The sequence below is a fragment of the Psittacula echo genome (assembly GCF_963264785.1).
Source record: "Psittacula echo genome assembly, chromosome: 1".
NCBI lineage: Eukaryota > Metazoa > Chordata > Aves > Psittaciformes > Psittacidae > Psittacula > Psittacula echo.
The window spans coordinates 148,822,226-148,846,171 of NC_137735.1; the positions used below are offsets into that span (position 1 = coordinate 148,822,226).

General features: G+C 47.5%; 1 protein-coding gene across 2 annotated transcripts; it reads right to left on the minus strand.

The window, feature by feature from the left end:
• Positions 1 to 1,084: 1,084 nt before the first annotated feature.
• Positions 1,085 to 23,938, minus strand: KLHDC10 (kelch domain containing 10). Of its 2 annotated transcripts, XR_013957975.1 has the most exons (10): positions 23,805 to 23,938; positions 10,314 to 10,535; positions 8,257 to 8,411; positions 6,970 to 7,118; positions 6,263 to 6,347; positions 5,174 to 5,240; positions 4,544 to 4,591; positions 2,962 to 3,101; positions 1,314 to 1,752; positions 1,103 to 1,181 (listed from the first exon to the last, which is right to left on the minus strand). XR_013957975.1 is itself a non-coding variant. In XM_080629100.1 (9 exons), exons 1-9 carry the CDS (start codon positions 23,923 to 23,925, stop codon positions 1,543 to 1,545), a joined length of 1,197 nt encoding a protein of 398 aa, XP_080485226.1. In that variant the 5' UTR covers positions 23,926 to 23,938; the 3' UTR covers positions 1,085 to 1,542. The 2 variants fall into 2 exon arrangements, 1 of the variants encoding a protein (XP_080485226.1); XM_080629100.1 differs by having other exon boundaries at positions 1,085 to 1,752.
• Positions 23,939 to 23,946: the final 8 nt, after the last annotated feature.

The window sequence follows — 23,946 nt, forward strand, 5'->3', positions numbered from 1 at the left end:
TTCAGGGGGATGCCCAACCTTTTGTTTTCTTGGGATTTGGAGGGGGAAAAAGCAGCAAGGCTATAATAGGGGGAAAACTATCCCCAAGACTAGGGAAAGCTTAATATTGGGGTAAATCAGTAGAACTTTACCCCTAACAGTCAGTTGGGTGCTCCCTAAGAGGGGTAGCAGGGATTGATGAGGCAGTGCTGTTGAAATTAACAACATAAAGCCAATGCTATGGTTTATTTAAATGTAATCTCTTCAAAAGAAACTAAACCCCCAGGTGACCCCTTTGTCTCTGATGAGAGGAAGGGGAAGGGAGTTGGAAAAGCTGATTTAAAAGAAAAGGCACTTAAAAATGGTCGACTGAAAAGGACTTTGCACAAACATGATGCCAGCCAGGTGGAGCTGCTCCAACAGCCACTTAGTGTGGTCTCCAGAGCCAGCGTCACAGTATATGGAGCACAACAACAGGAGCCAGCCTCCTGCCTGTGTGGCCATGACCTCTGCTCACAGAAAGAGGGAGAGATGTTCCCTCTCCCCGCCTTTTGATGCTGTGTTTCCTGGGATGAGCAATCCATGAGCTTCCAAGGAGCCAGGAAGCCACTCGGAAACCTTGGTTAAAACCACATACAGCAGTTTCCCATCCCAGAGGAATATGAAGCTGAGCAGAAAAATGCCAACATGTGCTATATGGGAGGAAGGAAAACACAAAGCTCACGCCCAGGCACTGGGTCTGATGTACTGCAGGTTAAAAGCGAGCTCTGACAGCTCCAGGGTGAGTTTTTGCTGTTGCAAGGTGAGCAGCAAGAGTTAAAACAGCTTCAGCACAAACCTTTCCCTCCCCTCAGCACCCTGAGTAAACTACACAATAGTCCAGAAGTGGCAACTTTTAAGCAGTCTTCCAAGCAAACATTTCCACATGTAAAGGTGAGGAACATACAGACAGGGGGTGGTTCAAGTCACTGCACTGGAAAAGCTGCACAGGCAAAGCTTCACTTGCTGCCCCACGCGACGTTCCAGCCGTCTTCTGAAGCTCCAAGAGATGGGAACATGCCCATGGAACACATGCAAAGCCTTCAAAAGCAGCAGCTCCTGGGTTTAGAGAGCTCAGCTGGGTGGGAGGGGATGAGTGTTCTCCAAAGCAAAAGAACAGGGTGGCTGTTGCTCTGCACTGATCATCCTCTGTTAGATCGAGCCTGTGGAAATAAAAAGTTGAGTGCACCACATGTAAGCACGGGCTTGGACATTCCCAAAGCTCCCACCCTCCCCAGTTTAGTTGCAAGCATGTGCTGGCACCAGATTAATGGCTGGATGTTATGAAATAGTACCAGAGTTTTTTGGATTAATGGTTTAATTTAGAGATCCATAAATAAAAAGTGGCTTTTCAACAACTGAAAGTAACAATCTCTAGGAAGGCATCGATGTAGTTGCTGAGTAAGGCGTTGAGCAGGTTTCTCCATGTTCTTAGCAAGACCATCCATGGTATCCATAAATAAGGGGAGGTGGAAAGGGGGCTTCTGGAACGTAGTATGTCTTGGACGGAAGCATGAGCTGGTCTCATTTTAGTCGCTCAACGAGTCCCTGTGTCAGTCCCAGGTGCAAAAGCTGAGATCTGGAGAGGATTGCTAAGTGAGGGAAGTATTCCAGGAGCTTCTCCCAGGACAGTTCCAGCAGGCTGGGCACCACCAGCCACATTTTAAACAGAGAGCCAGTCCGTTTGTTTTCATGGATGTTGACCACTCCTCCATGAACGTACATGCAGCCAGCCTAGGTGGGAAAAGAGGGAGTTACATAGGGCACAGAAGGTGCTGAGGAGCAACACAGGTAGGAAAAGCAGGATTTAGCTCTCCAGATTCCCAGCAGGTTAAATCACAGAGTGGGATTCAGCTCACACACCTCTGTGTCACTGTCTGAGCCAGTCGTGCTCCTCTCATAGCCAAAGGGGAGAAGTGCTGAAGGATTGTTCATCCCAAAGCATGGATCTGCTATTTGGAGCGCTCTGCTCTGTATTTTAGGTGACTTCTACCCCCAAAAATACATTTTAAGGGTGGGGCAAAGCATTAATACGTTAGTATGGAACCATACTTGGGTTTCAGCTAAAAAGAATGTGTTCTTTTAAACTAAACCCCCACCATACATATCCATGCTGTATTCCTTCTGCTACCTCAGCACAGGAGTGACATGGGAAATGGGAGAAGCTCAGCTGCTAACCTATTTTGTGAGTGGCATTTCTTCAATATACAGGAAAACAAAGGGCATTCCTGCTGTGTCCAGGCACCCACCTGCAGTTCTCTGCTTGGGAAACACCTTGATCAGACCAGTTTTCCAAGAAGCTGCATTTATAGCTATCTCCAAATGAGATGAAACCTGCACTTACAAGCAAAGAACCTGATTTCTGCCCTCACCCACTGCCCTAAGGTGATGATGAGCTGAAATCACAGCTAAATGTCTTTCTTGCTGCCTGCAGCCTATCAATCACAGGTCTCTAAGCTGCTGGTTAACACAAACAGCTCTGGCAATACCTTCCTATACTTTGTTATATATATAAATACTTCCTATACTAACCTATACTTTGTTAGCAGTGCCTTCCAAAGAGAGCTACTCACCTGTAATCCTTCACCTCAGGCTGTTCTCAGTAAGCTAAACCAGTTTACTTAGGGCACTATTTGTCCTTTTTCCTTCTACAAACATGAACTACTGCTCATATATGGAATTAGTCCTCAGAGCCGATAGTTTAAAAGCTAAAATGCATCACTGCTTTTAGAGAGCAGAACATACTGTGTGTTCCAGCTCTTCAAACAGCAGCAGGAGTAAAAGCAGTCAATGCAGTGACCTCACACCAGCCTTTAGCTCCTACAGTGGAGGTCACCTCCTTGGTAACCCTACTTCAGCTCTATCTGCAGCCCACACAAACGTCAGAGTGGTTGGATGAATAGTTTGAACTTCAGATTCGTAGGAAACAAATGAGTCACTTACTGGCGTGACAGCAGCACAGTGAAAATACACTGGTTCTGGCATGGCAGCCGGCAGCTTGACCCACTGGAAAGTTTGTAGATTCAACTTCCAAACATCTCCCAGAATTGCTTCTCCATTGTAGCCTCCACAAACAAACACATCTGTAAGAGAGGAAAGCCAAAGTGCTTACAGACCCAGCCATCCTTGGTGCAGTAACTGCAGAACGTGCTGGGACTTAAGTCAGTGATCACCTTTCCAGAGGAGTTTTAGGATCAACAATTGTTTTACCTCAACAGAAGATCTCAGAACCTCCCAAACTGGTCCCAGCCCAGAAGCCACTTACAGAATCCCAGCCTGGTTTGGATTGGAAGGGATCCTAAAGCTCATCCAGTTCCAACCCCCTGTCATGGGCAGGGACACCTTCCACTAGAGCAGGTTGCTCCAAGCCCCTGTGTCCAACCTGGCCTTCAACACTGTCAGGGATGGGGCAGCCACAGCTTCTCTGGGCACCTTGTGCCAGCGCCTCAGCACCCTCACAGGGAAGAACGTCTGCCTAAGAGCTCATCTCAATCTTCCCTCTGGCAGGTTAAAGCCATTCCCCTTGTCCTGTCCCTACAGGCCCTTGTCCAAAGCCCCTCTCCAGGTTTCCTGTAGCTCCTTTAGGTACTGGAGCTGCTTTAAGGTCTCCCTGGAACCTTCTCTATCTTCTGACATTGATCAGAAGAAATCATAGAATCATAGAATAGTTAGGGTTGGAAAGGACCTTAAGATCATCCAGTTCCAACTCCCTTGCCATGGGCAGGGATACCTCACACTAAACCATGCCACCCAAGGCTCAATCTAACCTGGCCTTAAACACTGCCAGGGATGGAGTATTCACAGCTTTCCTGGGCAACCCATTCCAGTGCCTCACCACCCTCACAGTAAAGACAATCATAGAATAGTTAGGGTTGGAAAGGACCTTAAGATCATCCCTGAACAATTTCATCTCAGAACTTGGCTTCCACAACTTGGCCTCACTTTGTCTTTCTGTAAAGACTATACAGCCCTCAAACTGTAGCAGTAGCATCATTCATACCTGTTCAAGAGCTTGTAACCAGTAAGTTGCAAAGCATCATGGACACTTGTGGCTAAAATGTGCTATTTTAAACTAAGGTGGCCACATGAGCTTTAGATGTTGCATAAAATACTGCAGAATTCCAGGAAGTGACTGTTCAGGGCAGAAGTAAATTCACCTACAGCAGCAAGATCCCTCATAGAATCAAGGGGTGAGCCAGGTTGGAAAAGACCTTTAAGAGCATCAAGTCCAAGCATTCCCCAGCACTGTCAAGGCCACCACTAACCCCTGGCACTGAGGGCCTCGTCTACACAGTGTGTGAACACTTGCAGGGATGGTGACTCCAGCACTTTCCTGGGAAGCAGAGTGTTGCCAACTGGGCAGCTTAAGGCCCGTTAATGAGAAAAAAATCCTCTTCCAGAAAAGACACGTGTGCCCTGCAGCAGTCTCAAATGTGTGCTGGGGGCCAGCAGCTCTCAGGCTAGAAGGACAAGGTTCTCATTGCTAGGTTGTATAAGATACACCAATACTCGAGGTAAATCTTACCATTTTTGATCTGAACACAGCTATGGCATCTTCTGGCTGCTGGGAAGCCTGAGGAGAATGAAGAGAAAAATCAACTATAGTTGCTTTAAAGTGCTTGGGCAAACTGGTGATTATATTTCAACACATAATCATAGATAGGAGGCACTTGTTTCCTTTATAAGGGGCTTCTTCCTACAATCCCAGGTATAACATCTCTAATTCAGCAACCGCTGTTTCAGGTTTGACTCCTACTTGCTCTCCAGGGAAGAAGGAAATGTGCTGGAATCTCATTCCCCCAGACTCCAGCTCTCAGCTCTGGTTTGGTGAAAGCAGCAGCCAAGATTCCAGAGAAACCCTTACGGCTACCCAGGCCAGCACGTGGTCCCTCAGAGGGAGCAGAGGTGATGTGTATCCTCTTCTGGGAGGAGAGCCAGCCACTGTCATCTGTCCCAGCCAGGGAGGGAGAAAAGCCAGGCTGCTAAATATGCTTCAGATGGGTTTAAGCTCTAAACAAGCAGGACCTTGAAGCCAGTGCTGTCACATACTGTACAACAAGGTTATGAAGAAGGCTTTCAGCCTGCCAAAAAACTGCATCTTCAAGCATCTTGGCCACTCTCTAAGGGAAATTCCAGGGGAAAATTCCAGACTCACCAACTTTTTCGTGAGGTTTTGTGGTGATTTCCTCCCAGGTGTTGGTTTCAATGTTGTAGGCATGGATCTGAAGACATAAAGAGGAGCCATTAGTTCCTCCTGGACCCCCTATCACACCGATGACGCAGTTTCAGGCTCTGACCCAGGAAGCCACTTATAAATACCACCTCTTTCTCGTTAAGTGTAAAACCAAAAATAGCTAATCTCAGCCAGTGACTAAGCAGGTATAAAATCACCTTCAAAGAATAGCAGCTTACTAAAGCTTTCATCTCAGGCTTTGCTATTTGAGCCCTACAGCTGAAGAAAAAGAACAGTGCTTCTAAAAACCTGAAGCCGTTAAACCCACGCCCTCCAGTTCTCAGAAGTGTTTAGAAATGCCTAGTTCATACTGCACGTAAGGAGAAAAGAAATGCAGAAAATGAAGAGATAAAAAGTCATTTCACTGCTGCAGTTCCAGCTTATTTGGAAGTAGAGCACTATTTGAAGTGTCCTCATTTATCATTTTGGTGCTCAAGATGATCTCGCTCTTCCCTCCCCAAGTTGTATCAGAGAGAAACGTGTACCACAAGAAAGGAAATTAAAGCTTACAATTAAGGAGGAAAAGAAGAAAAGAGTCACCATATCAACATATGAACTGAACATCAAGGAATTCCTTTGTTTTAGAATCATGGAATGGTTTGGGTTGAAGGGACCTTAAAGCTCATCCAGTTCCAACCCCTGCCATGGGCACAGACACCTTCCACTAGAGCAGGTTGCTCCAAGCCCCTGTGTCCAACCTGGCCTTGAACACTGCCAGGGATGGGGCAGCCACAGCTTCTCTGGGCACCCTGTGCCAGCGCCTCAGCACCCTCACAGGGAAGAACTTCTGCCTAAGAGCTCATCTCAATCTCCTGTCTGGCAGGTTAAAGCCATTCCCCTTGTCCTGTCCCTACGGGTCCTTGTCCAAAACCCCTCTCCAGGTTTCCTGTAGGCCCACCTTCAGGTATTTGCACTTTCCTGTTTTGGCACAAGTACAACATTTAGAAAGATGTCCTAAGTGTTTTAAAAGGAGAATCTTTGATAACAGATGTGCAAAATGAAGCTGATTACCTTATCTAAGGAATAAGCTGTCCAGGAAGTTCCACCTCCCAGGATATAAATCCGTTGACCATCGTGGGCTATTTCATGTCTGTACCTGGAAGTATAAAAAAGGACTTTGCAGCACAAGCAATCAGTGCAACAACAAAAGCCTTCTGGAAAATACCATTACATTGTAGTTGTTTAAGCAGACACCCCAAGCCTGACAATGCTGCATCAGTCCCTCAGGTTGAGAGCATTCAGAAGATTGTGTGGCAGCTTTCATGAGCAATCTATGCTGCACTCCACAAGCTTTAAAGGTATATTCTGAGAGCAGAGCACCACAGCACTTAAATATAATGATTTATGGAGCACCATGATAACCATCAATATTCCAACCTAAGACGGTCACGGATTGATCTCCCTGCCCTCCTTCCTCCACACCTTGGTACGGAACAGGACAAGGGACAAGGAGCAACTGGAACCTCTTCCCTTCCTCAGCACTCACCAGCTGCTCCAGGTCCCCAGCTCTGTTCTGGCACCACAAAGTCCAAATCAGCATCCTGGCAAAGGCTTCACATCCCCTTGCGCACCAGACTGCTGGAGCACTGGCTGTGCCAGGTTCACAGCCAAAAACACTGCTCTAAGAGCACCCTGCCTGTGTGTTTTCAGCCTCTCACTCCCAGTAAAGGTGACGAGTCCCCAGTGCAAATGCTCTCTGAAACTGCCCAGCTTCTCACCTCTCCTCTGGCATGTCACAGGACATGTTGTTTGGTTTCAGCTGGATCCACTCTCTAGTGTTGAGGTCAAGCTTATGGAGGTCAGTGCTGTAAATATAACCAGTTGTTCCTCCAAACACATAGAGACAACCATTGATGATGGCCATGGCCTGGCAGGTAACAGAGAGAAACCAGTTAAAAAGGACACCTGACATCCTGTGCCTGAGAGAGGGTTCCTGCCCTCCCAAAGCAAGACACTGCCTGAAAAGCTCTACCTACAGTTCACAAAGTGAGCAACATGAAGGGCAAACAAAGATGATATACAATAGATGGGGGGCAGGAGGTGTTTGTAGGAGTAGAAAGTAACTCCATGATCACAAGATGAAGACCTAGAAGTGGAGCTGCTAGGTTTTAGGCATCACACAAGGCAGATTGGTGCAGCAGGGCCTCTCAGGAGCTAATCCCAAAGCACAGTTAACCCTAAATCTCTTCCATGCTGACCTTACACAGATATTGTTACAGAGATTCTTATAAACCAGCTGTCAGATAGCCAGTGGCATTAAGGATAACAGGAGAAACCCCACAGTGGGCGATTCAGACTCAACAACAGAGAGAGTGTGCAATTCGAAAGCACACAGGACTATTACCCTACCGAAACTGTGAAGGCACCATTCCCTGGTGCAGTCCAAGGTGGAAGCAGAGACTGCTCCCAACTACCTGTTTGCCCAACGCCAGCTCGAGCTGAACTGAGAAAAGGGAATGCTGCTTTCTTTATCCAACCATCTGTCATGCATCTGAAGGAGACATTAGATGGTTATAAATGTCTGCACCACAAGTACATTGGGAGTATTATTGGAAAGCACAGCAAAAGGTGGCAGCCTCCTGTGAGAGTCAATCTGTTGTTTTGTACATCATGTTTACCCAGGATATTACGGAAAGTCCTCAAAGTTGTTATTCTAATACAAGTAAGATCTACTAGCCACTGTTTTAATTTATAATTTGAGTTTTAAAGGCTTTAAGGAGGCCGCAAAGCAACTCTAGAACCTACCAACCATTCCTTAAATCAGGCATACTTTTGCATTCAACTGCATCTGGCAGTTAGTGAAAAAATTCGGGCTTTTCTAACTACAAGAAAACTATTCCTTTGAAAACCTAAAGAACCAAGACTGCTCTATTTATGAGTGAACCTGCCTCTACTTAACTTACATACACAGAGAACAACTAGCAGAGAAGAGAGCTCTGTGCTCTGTAGCACACAGCCCAGTGTGCACAGGCACAAAGTGCCTCACAAGGCTCTGTCCTTCATACCTGCCCATAGATTCGATTTGGTTTCTTTCCTCGGCAGCTGAGCAGAGCCCATCTTTTGTACTTGACATTGCAGACATGGACGTCGTTGCCATTGCTCTCCCCAAAGGGGATCCCAGTACCCCCAAACACCAGCAGGTTGTTGCCATGAAGCACAACTAGAGGAAAGAGACAGAGCAGTGAGAGTTGTTGCTGTGAGATGCAGTGAAACAGAACAAGACTGTGACGCCCATCTATAAAAAGGGTAGGAGGGAGGATCCTGGTAATTACAGGCCAGTTAGTCTGACCTCAGTGCCGGGAAAGTTAACGGAAAAGTTCATACTGAGTGCTATTAAGCAGCATTTAAGAAATGGCCAGGGTATTAGACCCAGCCAGCATGGGTTTATGAAGGGTAGGTCATGCTTGACCAACCTGATTTCTTTTTATGATCAGGTGACCCGCCTGGTGGATGTGGGAAGGGCTGTGGATGTTGTCTATTTGGATTTCAGCAAGGCTTTTGATACTGTCCCCCATAACATACTCCTGGAAAAGCTAGCAGCTCACAGCTTGGACAGGAGCACTCTTTGCTGGGTCAGTAACTGGCTGGATGGCCGGGCCCAGAGGGTGATGGTGAACGGTGTTGCATCCAGCTGGCAACCAGTCACCAGTGGTGTCCCTCAGGGGTCTGTGCTGGGACCGGTGTTGTTCAATATTTTTATTGATGACATGGATGAGGGTATTGAGTCCTTCATCAGTAAGTCTGCAGATGACACTAAGCTGGGAGCTTGTGTCGATCTTTTGGAAGGAAGGAGGGCTCTGCAGAGAGACCTGGATAGGTTGGATAGATGGGCAGAATCCAATAAGATGAAATTTAATAAGTCTAAGTGCCGAGTCCTACATTTTGGCCATAAAAACCCTTTGCAATGTTACAAGTTGGGGACAGTGTGGCTGGATAGTGTCCAGGCAGAAAGGGATCTGAGGGTACTGGCGGACGGCCAGCTGAATATGAGCCAGCAGTGTGCCCTGGTGGCCAAGAAGGCCAATGGCATCCTAGCCTGCATTAGGAATGGTGTGGCCAGCAGAAACAGGGAGGTTATTCTTTCCCTGTACTCGGCACTGGTGAGGCCGCACCTTGAGTACTGTGTCCAGTTCTGGGCTCCTCAGTTTAAGAAGGACGTGGAAATAATTGAGCACGTCCAAAGGAGGGCAACGAAGCTGGTGAGGGGCTTGGACCACAGGCCCTACCAGGAGTGATTGAGAGAGTTGGAGTTGTTTAGCCTGGAGAAAAGGAGACTCGGAGGTGACCTTACCACTCTCTACAACTTCCTGAAAGGAGGTTGTAGACAGGTGGGGGTTGGTCTCTTTCACCAGACAGCAACTGACAGAATGAGAGGACACAGTCTCAAACTGCGCCAAGGAAGGTACAGGTTGGATATTAGGAAGAAATTTTTCACAGAAAGAATAATAAAATATTGGAACGGTCTGCCCAGGGTGGTGGTGGAGTCACCATCCCTGGATGTGTTTAAAAAGAGATTGGATGTGGCACTTGGTGACATGGTTTAGTCGAGGTGTAGGGCATGGGTTGGACTCGATGATCTTGAAGGTCCCTTCCAACCTGGTAATTCTGATTCTGATTCTGCTTTCGAGGCAACAGAGGCTTCAATATTGTTTAATACCCTACAACTCACACTCTGCATTTATGGCTTTGAAATGCCCTAAAGGAGAAAAAATGCAACCTAAAACCATGGAAACCAAAGGCCTACTTTTAAAACTGGGTAGTGAATAAAGAGATCTATTTTGGGATGCTTTGGGATGTCTGAGTGCACTGAGCATCAACCTGCTGGAGGTGCAGGTGCAGTGCAACTACTAAATACCTGAGGACAACCTCTTGCATTTGAAACTCTTTGCCTTAACCTGAACAAAGGGGGGAAGAAAAATCACAAAAGCAACCCAAACTCAAGGCCTACAGTTGGAAACAGGATCCAGATTGCCCAGTTTTTGCCCAGTTTTGCATTCCACAAGGGACACTGATTAAAATAGCTTCAGGAGAGGGTGCACAGGAATTGAGTTTCCATACGTACGTGACATGGAGGCCAGTTCCCTGGGCATGTAGCCTTCAGTGCTCATCTGGTGCCAGGTGTCTGTAGCAAAGTTGTACCGCCAGAGTTCCCTGAAGAGGGGGTAGTCCTCATTCTCTGGCCCTCCAGACTCCTCATAGTCAGGGTTGTAGCCTCCAAACACATACAAGTTGGCATTATCCGCCACACAACGATGGCCGCTTCTTGCTGGTGGAGATCTGTGGCCTACAACAAAACAAAAAGTTAAAAGAACTTCAGTGAATGGACAGCAGAGGAGCTGAGCTTGCGTGTGAGGGTCAGGAATACACCTGCTGGTGGCTCCTTTAGGCACTGGGAGCTGCTCTAAGGTCTCCCCTTAAGGAGCCTTCTCTTCCCCAGGCAGAACCAGCCCAGCTCTCTCAGCCTGGCTCCAGAACAGAGCAATTCCAGCTCTCCGGTGGTCCTTCAACAAGAGTGTCTGGTGTTTAGCCCTAGGGAAGCACATCTGCAGCCAGGAGGACACAGCTCTGTAGTGACAGATCCACTTCTCCAAGCAGAGCCTTGGGTGGCATGGTCTAGTGTGAGGCATACCTGCCTATGGCAGGGGGCTGGAACTGGATGATCTTAAGGTCCTTTTCAACCCAAACCATTCTGTGATTCTATGTCACCATCCCATTCATGTCTCCAGTCCCTGGACCACACCAGCCTAGAGACCTGCCTGCAGGGTGATGCACAACAATCCTTCCATGTGTCAATCCTTCCACGAGACCAATTTCAGAGCTATCTTACAAATTCCCCCTTCTGTCACTCTCTGTGGCAGATTTCACTTAGGAAACAGTTCCAAAATGTTTATATTTGAGCTGCCAGATGGGAATAAAGAAGAAAAGTAATGATTTGCTCTCCTCTCCTACACAAACCTGCTCTCAGTTTCTTCTCTTTTGCTTCTGGCACCTTGTATCTCAAGAAGGCTCTTTCACCTTGGACACTCCTCGGCTACCTAAACATTAAGCAACACAGGTCTGATACAGCAAGTATCTGGGACAACAGCACAAGAGGGACGTGGAGCTGTTGGAGTGAGTCCAGAGGAGGCCACGGAGATGCTGCGAGGGCTGGAGCAGCTCTGCTCTGGAGCCAGGCTGAGAGAGCTGGGCTGGGTCAGCCTGGAGAAGAGAAGGCTCCTTAAGGGGAGACCTTAGAGCAGCTCCAGTGCCTAAAGGGGCTACAGAAAACCTGGAGAGGGGCTTTGGACAAGAGCCTGGAGGGACAGGACAAGGGGAATGGCTTTAACCTGCCAGAGAGGAGACTGAGATGAGCTCTTACGCAGAAGTTCTTCCCTGTGAAGGTGCTGAGGCGCTGGCACAGGGTGCCCAGAGAAGCTGTGGCTGCCCCATCCCTGGCAGTGTTCAAGGTGTCCCTGCCCATGGCAGGGCGTTGGAACTGGATGCGCTTTAAGGTCCCTTCCAACACAAACCATTCCATGATGAAAATCTGCTCATAGACAAAGGCACTTTCACTAGGAGGGTGCGCAGAGGGAACCCATCTAAGATCCTTTAGGTGCTTCACTACAGGCAGACACAGCCCTTCCCAAAAGGGCTGCCCACCCTCTTTACTATAAGCCAATGGGGACAAAAGCAGGGAGGACAGGCTCAGGACTCAACTGGAATAGACAATAAAAGGCTGATTCAGTCCAGGAGAAACTACAGAGCAATATTCTTGTTGGAGAACTGCAATTGATCAAAAAGCAATTCCAAGCTTGCTCAGGTTCGATTCACAGCAAGAGCCAAGCACAGTGCCAGACATGGATGTTTTCCTACAAGATACAGGTCCACATAAGGAATGAAAAAGATGAAAGGAATAGGAAATTATCAGGTCCTGAACAAACAAGCTGGTTTGAGACAAGTGTAGAAAACAGGGAGGTTTCAAAAATTATGTTTTCTATGCAATGCAAGTGTTATGGTGAGAGTAACTCTAAGCTTCATCTTGAGGAGGATACACAATAGTCCCCTGAGATGTACAACTTCAGTGCATAACCATTACTCCCTCAAGCACATCCTCTGCTTGTGGCACCTCAAGACCTGCTTTGTTTCAGTTGACAGTAAAGAGAAACCCTCCAAAATTGTATCCCAGGCTGGTTTGTGTTGGAAGGGACCTTAAAGCTCATCCAGTTCCAATCCCTTGCCATGGGCTGGGACACCTTCCACTAGAGCAGGTTGCTCCAAGCCCCGTCCAACCTGGCCCTGAACCATCAAAAGAAGTTCACTGAAGACTCCTCACCCAAACAAACCAGAGATCTTCACCACCCAATTGCTCCCACAGCTCTTCTACATACTTCTAGGATGGAACAGGACCCAGAGAAACATCGAAGTAGGACCCATCTTTGCTTCTTAGAGGCTGTTAACAATTCTCAGCAACAAATCAGACAACAATGAACAAGGCATCAAGAATCTTTCCTACAGCAAAGGTGAAATAAATGCTTTGTCCAGACTCAGTAATGAGACTCAGTAATGAGACTCAGTAACGACACACTTGTGAGGTGGGCTGATGCCAACCTTATGAAGTTTAACCATGCCAAGTGCAAGGTCCTACACCTGGGTCGGAGCAATCCCAGGCACAGCTACAGGTTGGGTAGAGAAGAGATTCAGAGCAGCCCTGCAGAGAAGGATTTGGGGGTGTTGGTCGATGCAAAAATGAACATGAGCTGGCAGTGTGCGCTCGCAGCCCAGAAAGCCAACTGTATCCGGGGCTGCACCAAAAGGAGCGTGACCAGCAGGTTGAAGGAGGTGATCCTGCCTCTCTACTCTGCTCTTGTGAGACCTCACTTGGCGTATTGTGTGCAGTTCTGGTGTCCTCAACATAAAAAGGACATGGAACTGCTGGAACAAGTCCAGAGGAGGGCCACGAGGATGATCAGGGGACTGGAGCACCTCCCGTATGAAGATAGGCTGAGAAAGTTGGGGCTGTTCAGCCTGGAGAAGAGAAGGCTGCGTGGAGACCTCATAGCAGCCTTCCAGTATCTGAAGGGGGCCTACAAGGATGCTGGGGAGGGACTCTTCATCAGGGCCTGTAGTGACAGGACAAGGGGTAACGGGTTCAAACTTAAACAGGGGAAGTTTAGATTGGATATAAGGAAGAAATTCTTTACTGAGAGGGTGGTGAGGCACTGGAATGGGTTGCCCAGGGAGGTCGTGAATGCTCCATCCTTGGCGGTGTTCAAGGCCTTAGGTGACATGGTTTAGTGTGGGGTGTCCCTGCCCATGGCAGGGGGGCTGGAACTAGATGATCTTAAGGTCCTTTCCAACCCTAACTATTCTATGATTCTATGATAATTTTAACTCAGCACAAACAGCTTTGCTTCATCATGTTCCCCATTTGCTGCTTTAAGCCCCAGCTCTTGTCCAGAATTCAGCTGCTCTGCAGGGTTCAGACAAACTCCTTGTGCTTGTTTTGACACATTTGGGTTGTTTCCAGTAATAACTGTGTCTTGCAGCAATTCCCACTTTAAAAAATAACCACTGGCTGAAAGAGAGGGGAAGAAAGTTAAGGAACTAGTGGACAAATCTGGAGTCTTTGACCTGGCTACTGAGACAGAGCAGTACCATCAGACACATGGTGTGGCACGGACACTGCAGCACAGAAAGGGTGGGTGTTACATGTACTCATAGTGGCAGCCAGGAAGCTACCGGCCTAAACTGTTAAACAAACACTACATGCTTTAAAGGTGATTCACAACTGGAAAGAGAAACATGCATCCCTTTGGAACTTCTTTATTTGAAACTCTGAAGCTATCCAAAGAGATGGATTCAGTTTGAAGTGAATACATTGACAATAAAGGTATTTACAGTCAAGGTGATCCTTCAGACTCTTGAAATCGGAGATGCTTCAAGAGGGGAATTCATCTGATGTTGAGGATCTGCAAACAAAACTGTGTTTGAGAAGCGCCTGTGCCTCTCTGCAGCCTATAGAGGATCTCACGTGTCTATGCTTGGCCACAGGCAGCTCCTCCTCCTTGTTTCTTCTTCTATGTTTGCCTTGAACATCTCCAAAAGAAGACTTGGAAGAACTGGAACAGGCTCTTAATTCCAGCAAGGATTAGGAGCACTGATGTACATGTTTTGCAGGGGAGTGAGGACTTAATTCAGTCACTCATTGAATTCAAAAGGTGACAGGGAATGAGGAGTTCAAATGTTACATCAACTATAGATCCTATTTCCCTCTAGTTATAACCCTTGCCATGAGAATTTTCCAGATGGAAGAGAAGAGAATAATAATAAACTCAAGGAATCCCAGGTTGGAAAAGACCTCAAGGATAATCTGGTCCAACCTTTCCTGGCAAAAGCAGAGTCTAGACTAGATGTCCCAGCACCTTGTCCAGCCTAACCTTAGAAGTGTCCAACATAAATAAGGCTGAGTTCTATATAAAGCCAACAGACTGAAGAGGCATAATTCAAAGAAAATAGATTAAAGAACAAAACCAAGGAGACCTTCTCTGCCATTCACCTCCCAGAATCAGAGGGACTTTGCCATAAAGCCTCAGAACAGTGAAGTTTCAACAGAAAAGGATCAATGTTTGATGCTTGCAGGTCCTTGAGATAGCAAGACGGGTACATTAAGCCCATAGACATCCCAATTGGTTTCACCTCTTTCCATTTACCTGCAAATACATCTCCTGTCTTTAAAAGATGCTTTTTGGAAGATATTTTGAAGACACAGAAAGGGCATCAGAAGCTGGAGCTGGTGTCAACCAGGTAATTCCGAGTACCCAACTGAGACAGTCTGAAAGGCCCATCCTTCCCCTGCAGCATTCCTGCTGCAAGCCACATCTGCTGCTAGTTCCCTGTCCATTCCCATCAAATCCAAGAACTCTGTGCAGTACAGGAACAAAGTCCATTAACCACTCACTCAGTAACTTTGTCACAAGCTATAGATCCTGGCCTGTCCCTGGCCATGAATTCACAACTCAGGGGAAATCCACTGTCCTCAGTGTTGAGCATCAAACTGGGGATGGGAGCAGCCAAAATGTTTCCTCCTGCTGTGCCTGCTACATGGTGGTGATTCCCAGGGAAAGAAGAACTGGAAATGCCAACCAGAGCCCCTGTAGCTACAAACACAACCAATTTCATTTTGCTCTGCTCAAGAATAACACATTCTCTGGTCTATTCAAGCTTTGTTTGCTCAACCCATGCTCCACATGAAGGACTGACTTACTTCCAAAGGTTTCCCAGCTTGCTGGATTTAAGCTTCATTCTTCACTGACCACTTCATCTCACTGGACTAGATCCTCCCACTTGCACAGGCCCAGAGAAGATGACTTATCTACCCATTAAACAGGAAAAAAAGTTATCTAGTACATCTTCTGAGTCACCTATGCAAGCAAGGGACAATGTTAAACCAAGTTAAATTGTCACTAAACTCTTCTATTAAGAATTGAAGTGATCTTAACTGCCCCTCCATTCTGCTCTGGTGAGAGCCCTCTTGCAGCACTGTGTGCAGTTCTGGTGTCCTCAACATCAGAAGCACATGGAGCTGCTGGAGCAAGTCCAGAGGAGGCCATAAAGATGACCAGAGGCTGAAGCACCTCCCATATGGAGACAGGCTGATAACATTGGGTCTGTTCAGCCTGGAGAAGAGAAGCTGCGTGGAGACCTCAGAGCAGCTTCCAGTGTCTGAAGGGGGCTACAAGGATGTTGCAGAGGGACTCTTCATCAGGGACTGTAGTGATAGGACAAGGGGTGATGGGTTCAAACTGAAACAGGGGAAGTTCAGGTTGGAGATAAGGCAGAAGCTCTTCCCTGTGAGGGTGCTGAGGTGCTGGCAAAGGGTGCCCAGAGAAGCTGTGGCTGCCCCATTCCTGGCAGTGTTCAAGGCCAGGTTGGACACAGGGGCTTCAAGCAACCTGCTCTAGTGGAAGATGTCCCTGCCCGTGGCAGGGAGTTGGAACTGGAGGAGCTTTAAGGTCCCTTCAACCCAAACCGTTCTATGATTCTATGATTCTAATTCACTTTAGAACAAAGTCTTAGAAAAAGATTCCTCCAGTTCTTTCTTCTTAAAGAAGACACCCGCAAAAGCTGAATTTATTTAATTCAGATTGATTTCTCCAGCAGACAGGCTCTGTGACCTGCCCTCCAATGAAGGGCTGCATTTCCATTTAATGATGTGTTATCAGATGATTCACATCTCCTATTGAAATTCTTCATCCAAGTTTTGGATGAGTTTGTGTTTGAGGATTACTGGTGTGCAATGAGCCTATTACACAAGTGCAAACTTCAGATGGGGCAGGAAGAGCAAAACATCCAAGGGCTTGCTAACTTCCTCCTCAAGTTAGCAAAGCCCAGCTCCCCAAGAGCTGACCCTGCCACAGACTAAAGATGTGCCCAACACTAAGCAAAGCACAACAAGGCTCTGCCACCATGAAAAGCTGTAGGTCACAGGCCCTGTTATGAATTCCCTGATGCCAGACATGGAAAGCAGCAGCACAGTGTCAAGACAGATCTGTGTGGAAGAGGTCATGAAGCCAGCTACAGAAAATGGCTTTCAAGTGGATGGATATAATCTGGAAACCACTTGTTTTCCCAGTTCAAGACTCCAGAGCAAAGCAGGAAGGAAGGATGGGAAGGTGAATGCACAAGGAGACTCCTCTTCCTTGGTCCTGAGGGCCAAAGTAGGAACAATAAAACTTGTAGAGAATAAGAAGCTCCACAAACAGAATGAAGTCGAAACATCATGACAGGAACATAACTAAGGCAGGACCTAATTCAGGACTAAGTTATCTATAGAAACCTGTTTGCTGACTATGCACTGACCTGTTAACACCCTTTTTAGGTGATTCATAGGATGACTTCAGAGGGAGCTGATGGGATGTCCCAAACTGATTTTGTTAAAGTGGATTCCTAATGGAACACCTTTCCTGCAAGAGGTATCATTAGAAAGGATTGTAAGCAAAAAGGTGACATGAGTATCTGTTCCTGATGTAATCCAGCACAGCAACCAATGCATGAGACATCTGTTTCTTATCTCTCCAAAGACTTTGAATCCAGAATAGGTCTGTGGTGAGACAGAGGAGAAAACAAAGATGTTCATTAAGAAAATGTAAAGAAACCCTTTAGTTTGGAGGAGAAAGTGCAACGGTCCTGAATGGTGTCCAACAAGACACCAATGGTGCCAAAATGTCCCTCTTTAAGGGGAGGACAAAGCTCAATTGCACCTGCTGGTTCATAAATACTGTTCCTATTTTGACTAACACAGGCTTAAAAGTTTATTAAATTCCAACTCTGGGACCTTGACAGCAACAGAAATCTATAAATAGCCGGGAATAACAAAACAAAACAGCACAACGATTCCTTGGCATCAGCAGGTTACCTGAAGTTATAGAATCATAGAATAGTTAGGGTTGGAAAGGACCTTAAGATCATCTAATTCCAACCCCCTGGCATGGGCAGGGACACCTCACACTAAACCATGGCTCTGTCCAACCTGGCCTTGAACACCGCCAGGGAAGGAGCATTCACAACCTCCCTGGGCAACCCATTCCAGTGCCTCACCACCCTCACAACAAAGAACTTCTTCCTTATATCCAATCTAAACTTCCCCTAACTTTTAACCCGTTACCCTTTGCCCTATCACTACAGTCCCTAATGAAGAGTCCCTTCCCAGCACAGGCCCCCTTCAGACACTGGAAGGTGCTCTGAGGTCTCCACGCAGCTTCTCCAGGCTCAACAGCCCCAATGTTCTCAGCCTGTTTCCATACAGGAGGTGCTCCAGCCCCTGATCATCCTTGTGACCTCCTCTGGACTTGCTCCAACAGCTCCATGTCCTTCTGATGTTTGGGACACCAGAACTGCACACAGTGCTGCAAGTGGAGTCTCAAGGAGTCCTCTTCATTTCATGTGTGCCCCAAATTCAGATTTAAAGACTATGCTGAAGTGTTTTAAATCAAGCCCTTCTTTCCTTCTCCTCCAGACCATGTAGAACAAAGCACAGGTTTATTTATTTCTGGAGCATAACCTAGAGATATCCAGGTGTAGCCTCAAACACTTCCCCAACAGTAACCCCAACGCTGCTTTTTAAAAGCTCCCTTTCTTCCCAACCTATCAAAATATCCACAGGAAGGTCATCAGTAAAGTAAAGGATCAAGCAATTAATGCAACAAAACCCACTGTGAGATCTTGGGGAGAGTGGTTTGATTTTACAAAATAGTTAAATAAGCTGGTTTTGATCACTTACACCCACAAAAACCAAATATATCCAAATGATCCAGCCAGAATCACTTATATCCAACACAGACAGTGAAACGGTGGTGGTTGTCAAGTCCTCACTGTGATTCCTAAGTTGTTCTTCATTCAGGGCAGACTCATTTTGGGCAGGTCTCTTACGTTTTGACTCCTACAGCAAGATGCTTTGGCCTCAGTGTTTTGCTTCCTTCTGTTTCCATAATAATTACAAATTCAAAAAAAAGCCACAAAAGTGGCTTTTGGTTCCGAAAGTAACAAACCAGTGGTGAACAGCTAAGGTGTATGTGTGCATCCTCTTCTCTGCTTCTTAAAGCTCTCTAAAGATGGTATCAGTGTATTTTCCCTCCTACCTGTATTTTCAACATCTGGAAAGAGCAGGTTTCAATATCTCCCTTTCCATTTATGCTTTCTGCAAGGCTTCTGAAGGGCATTTAGGTCAAGCCAAAGTGCTGCTAGCTCACAGGACAGAGAACATGACAAGTCAATATTGACTTTGACTCCAGTCTTCAAAGCTTCATTTTTCTCATACCAGCTCATGTAATCAGAGTACTTTATAAACAGTTGGATAAGGAGGATGTAAATGCAACACCAAGGAGAAGGTTTAAAACCTGTTTGTTCCTCCAGCTGTGTTCAGCCTCCCCAGATCACGCAGCTCCCTTCCAAAACACCCAAGAGAGAAAGCAGCTGAGCCTGGGTTCTCAATGCCTGAGTGATGACTCTGCTCAGCACCAAGGGCAGCCAAAGGATCTAGCCAAAGATGTCAAACAAAACCCTCAGGCTGCTGGCCAAGAGCCTTTCAAATATGTGAAGTCCCTAAAGCTGTGTATCAAGGAGAATGTTCATTCTCACATCCAGCTGTGAGAGGTTTAAGGTTTCGATCAACATCCAGAACTGGTCTGCTTCTTCATCCTGCCTCTTCATCCCGCTTCTTGGAGGCTTCTGGTTTCAAACCTCCGTGTAGCAATCACATATTTCAAATATTTCTACAAGCATCCAGCTGTATTTCTAATGATTAGTAAAACAGGAATGGGATTGTAACATGAGAGAACATCCACTGCAAAGAATAAAATAAGGAGTTCTTATGAGTGAGCTGTCCTTATTGAGAAACCAGAGCAAAAGAGGAAACACTTGCCACAGAAATTGATATATTACAGATTTCACACCACTAAAGCTGAGTGTTGTTTGGGTTGGTTGTGGTTTGTGAAAATGTAAAAGGAAAATAAGGAAAGGAATTCTGGAATATGAGAATCATTCAACAGCCCAGGTCAGAAGAGACCTGGAAAATTCATCTGCTCTAACCTCTTGTGGGAAAGAAGGTCAAGATGAGATTACACAGCACCTTGTGCAGTTGCATCTTGAAACCCTCCAGTGATAGGAACCATGTCCCTGGAGAAGCTCTTCCAGTGAACGATTGTTCCTACTGTAAAAAATGTCTTTTTTAGATTGAGATGAAACCTTTCCTGGTGGAACATGTACCCATTGCTCCCTGCCACCCATGCGGCTCCTTGTGAAGAGAGATCCTCCACCCTCTTTGTGGCCACCCTTTAAGTGCTCCAGCCCTTCGACCATATCATAGAATCATGGAATGGTCTGGGTTGGAAGGGACATTAAAGCTCATCCAGTTCCAACTCCCTGCCACAGGCAGGGACACCTTCCACTAGAGCAGGTTGCTCCACACCCCATCCAACCTGGCCTTGAACACTGCCAGGGATGGGGCAGCCACAGCTTCTCTGGGCACCCTTTGCCAGCACCTCAGCACCCTCACAGGGAAGAACTTCTGCCTTATCTCCAACCTGAACTTCCCCTGTTTCAGTTTGAACCCATCACCCCTTGTCCTATCACTACAGTCCCTGATGAAGAGTCCCTCTGCAACATCTTTGTAACCCCCTTCAGACACTGGAAGCTGCTCTGAGGTCTCCACGCAGCTTCTCTTCTCCAGGCTGAACAGACCCAATGTTATCAGCCTGTCTCCATATGGGAGGTGCTCCAGCCCCTGATCATCCTCATGGCCTCCTCTGGACTTGCTCCAGCAGCTCCATGTGCTTCTGATGTTGAGGACACCAGAATTGCACACAGTGCTGCAAGTGGGGTCTCAGAACAGAACAGAGGGGGAGGATCCCCTCCCTGAGCTGCTGGTCACACTCTGGCGAGTGCAGCCCAGCACAAGGTGGGGTTCTGGGCTCAAGCGCACACTGAAGCCAGGTCATGGGGAGTTTCTCATTGATCAGCACCCCCAAGTCCTTCTCTTCAGGGCTGCTCTCAATCATTTCTCCTCCCAACCTGTCCTCTGAACCCTCTTCAGTCTGCCCTTGTTTTTCTTGACTTGGAGGGACCAGAACTGGACACAGCATCCCAGGGGCAGCCTGAAAAACAACAGATAGACCAGGGTGATCCCATCCCTCTCTGACAGTAATGTCCCTGTGGATGCAGCCCAGGACCCAATTTGCCTTTGCTGCTGACTCACACACAACCTTTTGTCCACCAGGACCCCCAGGTCCCTCTTAGCAAGGCTGCTCCTCACAGATCCCAGTCCATACTGAGATACCCCTGGGGTTGTCATGTTCAACTTCATCCTGCTCTTGCTTGCCCACCCTTCCAGCCTGTCCAGGTTTCTCTTAAGGTAAGATTAAGGTACCACATGGACATTGCTCTTCAACTAAATGGCTTTCAGCTTGCTTCCAACCAGGACACAGGGACTTGGGACGTTTGAGGTTTAAAACCTGAACCTCTCTATACAGAAAACCTCTTACTGTGACTGCTACACTGGGAAATGATAGCTCCAGGCAAGTGCATAAATGGGAGAGGCAAAGATATATTTAGGTCTCCAGATTATTTCTATTCTCTTAATCCCAAGAGTCTGGTGAAAACACTGAAAGTTTAAATGTGAACAGGGATGAGAAGAACAAACCACACACCACCTATAGCTGACATTTTTGGTCTTTCCAAAGCTTACAAACATCTAAAAATTGCTCTTCCCTTTTCTTTCCCCAGTGTATGATTTTAGAGGTATAAAGAATCTTTACTCATCACAAGGCAGCAAAACCACAAATTGGGGTTTTTTTTAGCTGTTAAGTCATGGTTTGTAGATGCTGCTTGAGAAATGTCCCTCTGGAGAAACCCTCAAGAGAAATGCTCCTCTTGAGAAAGCAAATGGAGCAGCACAACCCTGGCACCAGCTCCCACTTGCTGCCTGCTCACCTTTTTGTGGTCATTTCTCCATGCAAATGAAATTCTCCACAGTGAAAAAGGTGACAAAGGTCTAAAATCTGTTCTGCAAGTAGGTGGAAAAGGAGAATGTGACAAAAGCAGCACCTAAATCAATGTGTATGCTCTTCTGTTTAACCAAAAGATAGTTCAGATCTACTTCAAATGACACACAGGAGCAAAAAGAGCTCTCCAGGGAGGGATGTAACAAACACATTCATGCAGCAAACACATTCAATGCCAAAGTGTGCTGCAAGTTCTTCACATGCTTTCACAACACAAATTTCTTATAAAAATGGAATAAAAGGAGATAGTGCTCCTTATGGAAAGAGTCGAGGGTATTGGATGGTGGGGAGAAATGGAGAAATGCTCCTGGAAACTCTGGAAGAGAACTAGGAGGTAAGAAAGCAAACCTGGCTGGAGGAAATAGAAGGAGGGGTAGTAAAAACCCCACTCCTCTCTCCCTATCTCAATGGTTACATAAAGGCTGCTGCTGCTGGAGCTTTGGAAATAGGACATTATCAGGTGTCAAATGGGGAGAAAACTCCAGGAACTGGCTCAAACGGGTTTTTTCCATCAAGAAGCTTTTCAGGAAGGTGGACAATCAGCTTTGGGTTTGCTCAGGCTGAACTTAAGTGCTAAGGCTGAGATGAATGGGGGCAGTGTGTTGCCAGGGCTGCAGCATCTGCCCCTGTGTGCAGTATTCCCTACTGGCACATAATCCATAGGTAAAACTGGGATCATTACAACTGTACCAGGGGAATGTGCTCTCAGTTCACTCAAGCCAATGATTAAATTCATGAACATGAAGATAATCAGATCCTGTGTTCCCAAAAAAGGACTTTATCACAGAAGAAAGGAAACATGTCTGAGAATCTGCCCAAAAATAGAAGGTGTGGAGCCACTCAGCACATTCACAGCAGCCTTACAGGAGGCTCGAAGGGATTTGCTCATCCTTGCTGCAGATCCACCTTGAGACAGGTTCCACACGGATAGAAACACAGACCCTGGTCTGAAAGCCCCTTCCCAGCTGCTGTGGGTGCTCCAGACATTCCCACCCTATAGACAGTGAGAGACTTCATATCCCCCAATGAGGGATCTGAGTGGTGGGGCCAGGGCAGAAAATGATGCCCTGAGCCTGGGTAACCCCATGCTGGGTGCCACCCCCCAGCAATATGTGGTCCTTGAGAACTGGGGTGCTATGGAGATAAGTGAGGGGACCCCAAACCAACTGGATATCCCCCCCATCACATAACCATTGGGTGCCCCATATCCCTTCCAGTATCACAAAGCTGTTTGGACGGTGGTGATCTCCCCAGTGCTGTGATTATGGGCTAACCTCAGCCTCATCCGCCTAATATCCTGGGGCTCTTGGAGTTAGTGGTCCACAGTCATGGGGTAACCCCCCAGCATACCAACACTGCTAAAAGAGAAGTGGAGAGGGGAAGAACCACCCTTCCTAGGGCACATGACTGGGCTGATGTCTCATCCAATGGCCCTCTGCTTGCCTGGACCCACCATCCCAGCATCACCCCCCAAGGGAAGAGACTCCTCACCCCAAAAACCTGATATGTTGGGATTGGGGGGACAATGTCACCATAGGCTCATACAATCCCATTCAGGATCTCAGGGTGACTGTGATGGGGCTGACCCCAAATGGGACTGTGAGGTTCCCTGTCCCCACTCCTCCCTTATCCATGGGCATGTGGAGCATCACCATCCCCATGGAGACTGCTGAGTTAGGGAGAGAAGAACCACCACCCTTTAGGGTCGTAAGAAGGGGGTGACCCCCTTCCACCCCCGAACCTGTGGGTCCCCTTCAGCACCATACGCCCGTTTATAAGGGGATAATCGCCCCCATTCTCACTGTACCCCCATATCCCAGGCCTATTGGGCGGGAACACCGTAGGCCTCTCCACACAACCCCCCCCCCCCATCCCATACCCATGGGGTACCCCAAATCCCCCCGGCATACCCCAGAGCCAAGGGGCCGGTGTCACACCCCCAGCCGCGGGGTCCCCGTCCCCTCAGCGCCTTGAGGTGCCCCGAGCCCCAAAACCCGAGATCGGGGGCTGCCACTCACCGGTGAAGCGGGGCCTGCCCGGTAGCTGCACGAAGCGGTTGAGGAGGCCGCTGCCGCCGGCTCCCGCCGCGCTGCCCGGGCCCTGCCCGCCGCCCTCCAACCCTCCGGCCGCCGCCAACATGGCCCCGGCCACTCTCCTCAG